The 7,448-nt window shown below is 38.7% G+C and overlaps 1 protein-coding gene across 1 annotated transcript in view; it reads right to left on the reverse strand.

Moving 5' to 3' along the window:
- Nucleotides 1–6,490, reverse strand: part of LOC119329690 (disease resistance protein Pik-2-like) — an 18,165-nt gene extending 11,675 nt beyond the window's left edge. Inside the window, exon 1 of the mRNA XM_037602762.1 lies at nucleotides 5,978–6,490. Within this exon, the coding sequence (XP_037458659.1) occupies nucleotides 5,978–6,375 (398 nt within the window). The 5' untranslated portion in view covers nucleotides 6,376–6,490. The remainder of the gene's footprint in view (nucleotides 1–5,977) is intronic.
- Nucleotides 6,491–7,448: the final 958 nt, after the last annotated feature.

The raw sequence follows: 7,448 nt of genomic DNA on the forward strand, positions 1-7,448 counted from the left end.
GAATGGTGGCTCGTCCTAATCACCATCTGCCCTTCAGCGAGCCCTTGGCACACATGCAACACCGGGGAGTGCCCGTATGATAGCCAAATTGTTCAATTTACCTATAATATATTCTCAACTAGCCATTTAATTGGTATTGTATCTCATTTTTTTATTTATTTCTAGGATCTATGAAATATTGTTGTGTATATTGTACATGGCATTTATCCGAATATATAATACTTGTGGTATTTGGTAGACCAAAGCAAAATTTAGCTTGTGGTGTGCCCGGGCTTTAGCAATTCGCTAGCTCCGCCCCTGCAGCCAGCCTCTGCGGATCTGATGAGCACGCGAAAACACGGATGCATATTACATCACATGGAATCAGTGATCTGTTAAGATACCCTTAACCTCCTGCACCTCCATACTTACCTACTCCAGATTTTTTTTGTTCCTTGGTTGCATACTTGATGCAGATTTGGTGTAATGATTCGTCTGTTTCATTTTATTTTCCTTGCTGTACCGTCACGTAAATGTAATTAAAATGTAACAAGGATCATGATTTTCCTTTTTAATAAGATAAGAAGGGGTTTCCCTAGCTAGCCCCACTTTATTAGAAGGCGAAGAAAAAACAACAACATTCAATCCAGGTTACAGTGCCCGGGTCTCAGCCTGAAAGAGTAGCTGGACCCGGAAATCCGTTGGTGCTCCCAGGACCGCGCGCTTGTGCCCACGAAATATTTTTCAAAATGTCAATTTTTTTCAAAGAAAAAATTATATGTGTTTTTTGTCATATCCAAATGCTGCATACAAATTTGTAGGCAAAAAGATTAAACATTTTGACCTGGGTAAAAAAACCCAAACGTTACCTTAAAATGTCACTCTAAATTTGTTTTTTCACTGGTGAAACACGCTGCTCCGTTTCGCATGAAAATTTTCAAGGATGCTTGCAAAACTAACACAAACATCTACAGAAAAAATTTAGATTTTATTTAAATATTTATTTACTATTCACATGGGAGCACGTGCTCCCGGGAGCTAAAAAACGCCATTTTTGACCTGGACCAGACTATGTAGAGTATTACCCGACCAAGATCTGGATATATTTTTTATTTTTTTTGTGGTTGGATGCAATGAACAGGGATCGGGATTTCCTATGTACCTCCTTTTCATGTTTTTTCTCGAAGAGGAGGGTAACTCCGGCTTTTACATGAAACGATGCATACAATCATCTTTATTGTACTTCCTCCGTTCTTAAATATAAATCTTTGTAGAGATTCCACTAAGTGGACTACATACGGAGCAAAATGAATGAATCTAAACTTAAAATGCATTTATATACATCCGTATGTGGTTCATAGTGAAATCTCTACAAAGACTTATATTATAGAACAGAGAGAGTATTATTTAACAGTCTCACGAAGCAAATACATGGATCAAATCAAAGCCACTTCCCTGATGGTAAATATAGCTACACCTACTACTACTAGCTTGATGATGTGCCCTGACCATGCTGCAACACACACCATCTAATCTTGTGGCCTCACTAAGCCACTCTAGAATCCGCGGCCTCCAACTTACGCCGGCCCAACTTCAGGAGAAGTCATCGCATTGACCTTACCAGGCCGAACAGCCGTTGACACCATCATGACTCTAGACAGCGCCACCATCCCGCGGTCATCCATCAGCACACGTCCATCGTCGAGACCATGTCGCGCCATGCCGTCGAGACCCAATGTCGCCGATGCTGAAAATGGCACACTGCACCACATCCTGATCTAGATCACCGCCAGCTTCAACCCAACGGCGTCCACCATCCACTTACTTCCCAGGGCGGGACTGTCAAGAAGGAAACGATGTCGAAGACACCGTTGCCGCCCACCGCTGTTAGGACTTTCACCTGGGAGACAAATGGTGTGATGGAGGTAGTAGCAGATCTGACTAAAGTCTCCATGGAGACGACGCCCTCAGGCGTTGCCGCAATCGTGGCCAACCAAGGTCGACTAGGGATTTCTCCTGATCAGAATCCCCGCCTCCAGCTCTATCTGCATTGAGGACCGACAAGTCATAAAACCCTGGTCCGTATGGAGGAGCATACCGAGCAGGAAAAGGAGTGAAGGTGTCCGGATCCAGGTCAGGCACAGGGCAAACACGGCTGCCAGGCACCCGCTGACCCATGCGGATACACTCAAGTGTCCTGATCTTTTGGACGTATCGATCGGATCTTATCCAGATGCCCACCACCAAGTGCATCATCACCAAGTGTGGGGTGGAGATGAAGCATGCAGGAGGGAGGGTGAAGGACCCGTCGCCACATGTTACCAGGGGCTTTGCCCATTGGCGTTTGACTGGCGTCTGCGAGGAGGCGGACATACTGAGGTGGGAGCTAGTGGCAGCGGGTAGCTGGACGCCTCCCGAGTCACCCTCTCTTTTCCATGTTTGTGATGAAGGAAGATTACTCTAGCTAGTTACTGCAATCTGTACCATAGCATCTTATCGTCCGAGGGACAGAAGAAACTTGACGACAAGATTCAGATGTGTTTTCCGTGGAATAGCATGTGCATAATCATATGATTAGATAGACAAGCAACAGGCAGAAGTTATGGAGTTGTTGCTATACGGATCGGAAGGAATCAAGGAGATACTACGAGACTTTTAGGACATTTTTCCTTACTAGCAAAACGGCCCGTGCGCTGCAAAGGGAGATTTTTTTTTTCATAATCTTCAATGGCCATGATCACATTTTAATGCATCACCGAGAGACACTATTATTCCCAATGTCGTGAAATAATGAATTTTTTAAACTCGTGAACAAATTTGAAGTCGTGAACATTTTTCAAGTTTATAAAGACTTTTACAATTTTTTGGACATTTTCTAAAATGAAGAATTTTTTTTGAATTCATGAACATTTTATATTATTTGCAAACGATTTTTAAATTTGTGAATTTTTTTAACAATTTTCTTGAATTGGCGAACATTTCTAGAATGGATGAACATTTTTGGGAAATTGGTGGAACAATTTTTCAAATTCAAGAACATTTTTTTGATTTAAGGAACAATTTTTCAAATGCACAACCATTTTTTCGAATCAGCAAGCATTTCATGAATGAATAAACTATTTTATAAGTCACGAACAGTTTATGAAATTTTAGAATATTTTTCCATCCATGAACATTTTTTGAACCGGCAATTTTTTTTTCAATTTCATTAAAAATTATTATATGAATTTTAGAAAATAATGATTTTTTTTCTTTCATGAACATTTGTTTTCAAAATTTCGACATTTTTTGAATAAGCCAACATTTTTTATAAAATCACTAACATGTTTTGAATTCACAAAATTTTTATGATTTATTAAACATTTTATTTCAAAGTTGTTACTTTTTAAAATTTCGATTTTTTTGAAAATCCCATATTATTCAAAGTAGAAAAAAGGAAATGGAAAAGAAAAGAAAAGAAAAACAAAACTAAAAACGTAATTTGAAAAACTGGCAGCCCGGACATGCATCTTCTCCAAGCACTCAGAACGCAGTATAGGAGATCCCTACTGCAGGGGCCGGCCGAGGCAGGGGATTTCTGGATGTGAAACATTTCTTTATCACTTATAGGTGGTCTTGGTGGATAATATTTTGCTACTTTGGGGGCAACTTATATGACGTACTGCAAGAAGCAATAGCCCTTTTATTATATGGGCCGTGCCTTCAACGGCAAAATATATATATCATCATCTCTAATGGCCATGACCACGTTTTGCTAAATCACCAAGATACACTATCACTCTCATTTTCATGAAATTTTGAACAACTTTTGAAAATCATGAACATTTTTTGAACTCGTGAACATATCTGAAATCATGAACATTTTTCAAATTCATGAATATTTTTGAATTAACGAACATTTTATACTATTTGAATACATTTTATAAAATCATATTTTTGTGAATTCATGAATATTTGATACTATTTGCAAACATTTTTTTATAAAATTATGAACTTTTTAAAAACATATTTCTTGAATAGGCGTACATTTGTAAAATCGAAGAATTTTTTCGGAAATTAGTGGAATAATTTTTGAAGTTCAGGTAAATTTTTTTGATTTAACGATTTTTTTCAAATGCATGATCATTTTTCAAATCCTTGAACATTTTATGAATAAATAAACTATTTCTTAAGTTACGAACTGTGTTTGAATTTTTTGGATATTTTTCAATACATGAAGATTTTTTGAAGTGGCGAATTTTCGTTTAATTTCATTAAAAAAATTAATACACGATTGTCGTAAAAAAATAGGACCATTTTTTGATTTCCTGAACATTTGTTTTCAAAATTGCGAACAATTTTTAATATGTTATTTTTTGTTGAAAAGCACAAACATTTACTGAATCCACAAACATTTATGTATTTTCTTAAACATTTTATTTCAAAATTCATATTTTTTAATTTTTAGAATATTTTTGAAGTTCCAAATTGCGGAAAGTAGAAACAAACGAATATGAAAAAGTAAAACAAAAAATAAAAATCAAAATTTTAAATACAGGCTGCATGGACATTGGCTGGCCCAAAGAGGCGCACTGTGTCTTCTTCCAGAACGCAATATAGAAGGTTGCTACTGCATGGGCGGCTCGGGTGGGGATTCTCCTGTGTGAAACCTTTTTTTATCACTTATAGGTGGCATCGGTGGGTAATATTTTAGAATTTTGAGGGCAACTCCGGTGATGTACCGACAAAAGCAATATCCCTTTATTATTAGGTATATATAGGTATATAGATTCTTTCATCTTTGTTTTGCCCTTGTTACTATCACCCAGCTCATTATCCATTGTGTACTTGCCGTAGTGACAATGATGTTCATTCTCTTGCAGTAGATTATTGAGCAAAACATGAGGGCCAATTTATCATTCTGTCACTGGGTTTATTCTCTGTGTAACAAATCACTAAACACCCGAAGAGTGAGAAACATATGTTAATTTTGCACGGATCTCAAACAGAGACCAATGGACAAGTTAGCTCTTGCAGCCGGCAGAAAACCCATGTTCGTACTTACAGGCATATTTTCTTTGCATATTACCTATGTGCAAAACCTTTTGTTTGGCTAGAAAGAAAGAAGACAACTTCTATTTCGGCCAACTAAGTTACACACCAATGTCTTGGGTTCCAGAATTTAAGTTTGGTTCAAAGCATCCAAAGTTCATCCAGTATATAAACCATATTTTTTGATCAGGGAACAACTTGAGTCCATGATAATAATCCTTGATTTTTTTTTCTTGAGAAAAAAATCATACAAATTCTGATGAAGCACCGGAAAGCGAAGGTTTTTATGGAACAAGATCGATTTTGGTACTACAAGCAGCAGCGTACCTTATACAGACTCCACATATCCCGCAAATAAATAAATTATACAGACTCCGCATACCGAAGTTTTCTTCCTTCCTTTAAGGTTATCCTAAGTTGCTCAGGGACAAGTGAGCATGTTGAAATAAATGGGCCGTAAGACTCAAAAAGTCTGAAAAACTACAATCCCACCTCCCCGTATTAATTACTCCCTCCGTCCCAAAATATAAGAACGTTTTTGACACCAGTGTAGTGTCAAAAACGCTCTTATATTATGGGACGGAGGGAGTAGTAAGTACAGTATGTTGTAACCTTCATAGATGCTTAGTTATTACTACTATTTCCTTTAAATGTTTTTCTTGCGAAAAATATTTTCTTTACAGGTTTAATCAGTTCCTTTGATGTACTCTAGGAACAGCTTGGGTTTTGGTGTCATCTCGACCTGGAAAAAGTGGGAAAGGGACTATAGTTCCTTTGACTATTGATGTTGTAGAATTACAGATCTTCTGTAATTAATTGTTCCTATGTATAATGCCAAGTATAAAGCAGCTATAATCAAGGTATTTCATGAAATTTTACCAATTAGTAGTATAACACTAGCCCGTGGTTGAGGACTCACTATAGTAAACAAACGAATAAAGAGAAGAAAGAAAGTGTAGGTAGGTACCTGTCACGCAGGTCGGCGACCTGCATCGTGAGGTCCTTCATCTCTGCAATCATGTCCGCAAGCTCTCTTCGAGCAGTGAACCTGTCCCACTTGCCCATGCCGGCAATCCTTGAACGGCCGTGGTCCTTGCTGGCCGTCACCCGTACAGTGAAAGTGTCGACGGCGTCTTCCATGTCGTAGGAGAGATCCTTGACGTTGCTGGCCCAGGCCTTGACCTGCTCGTCCAGCTGCTCCGCCGGAACCACCGCCACCTTGCACAGGGCGGCCCGCATGAAGAAGAGCTCCTTCTGGAGAGACTCCACATCTTTTTGCACCCCCTGCTGCCGGATGTATTCATCCTGCAGCAGCGCACCCACCTTGGTCAGCACGCTGCCCGTCGCCCCGGTCACCACCTCCATGCTGGCCGGCCGGCCGGCCGGCAGTGGCAGCTTATTCACCAATCAGTTATTCCTTGGATAGCCAAGCTAATGCTAATTCGTACATGGTGTGTACATGAGATCTAGATCCATCAGATCAAACTTATGCACTCCCTCCTTGCTACCTACTTGTGCCAATTATATAGTAGGAGTAGTACTATTGTAAGTATAAGATTCCTTTACGCACTCCCGTTAGTTTAAGGAGTACTAGCATTTTACCTTTTTTTTCAAGCAGACAAAAATACTAGTACTTTACTAATCATTGGTTTTATGATTCCCCCGCAATAATGACACAATAATACAAGATGAATTATCTCCTTGATGGCGAGCTTAATTAATTTGCGCACAACCATCTATTGTACTCCATCTATACCACAATAATTGTTGTTGGGGGTCCCGCAAAAAAAATAAAAAAAATTGTTGTTGGGGGAACTTGTGCTAGTATTCCCCAACTACAAGTATTTCGATACAGAGGGAGTAATATTCTTTATTTATTATACCACGACTCTCAACATAGGGCGCCTCTCAGTACCAAATGTAAAGTCTAATTGCTTTAAGAGGCTCGGCTCCACCAAAATATGAGAAATTGACGGTACGCAGTGTATATTTTTGTTGTTGAGTTATGCGATTTCCTTGCAAGTTCTCAGTGCCCAAATATTTGATGGGGTTTCCTTGATTGTTCCATATGATTCTTTGCTGATAGTAATCAACTTGATTACTCATATTCTAACTCACTGGGTTTGTTACTTGGACTTTCATGATTCCAACTGTTGCAGCAGCCAAACGCCTTTCCTTATGGAATCCAATTCTAATTCTTGAATTATGTGTACCCAATATTTCATATGGCCTAATGAGGTGTATGCATAATCAATATGGACGATACGTCGACCATGCTCAAATATGGAGATGTTTATATTCAAGTTTTTTATTTGAAGTTGAGTTACCATAGTCTACATTTTCTTCAAGCTAATCCACTTGTAGTTTAGTTACTCTCACCTTTCCTGTTTATAAGGTTCACACATACCCCTAATCAACAATCCAATCAATGTAATACG

This window comes from Triticum dicoccoides, chromosome 7A, assembly GCF_002162155.2.
Source record: "Triticum dicoccoides isolate Atlit2015 ecotype Zavitan chromosome 7A, WEW_v2.0, whole genome shotgun sequence".
Taxonomy (NCBI): Eukaryota; Viridiplantae; Streptophyta; class Magnoliopsida; order Poales; family Poaceae; genus Triticum; species Triticum dicoccoides.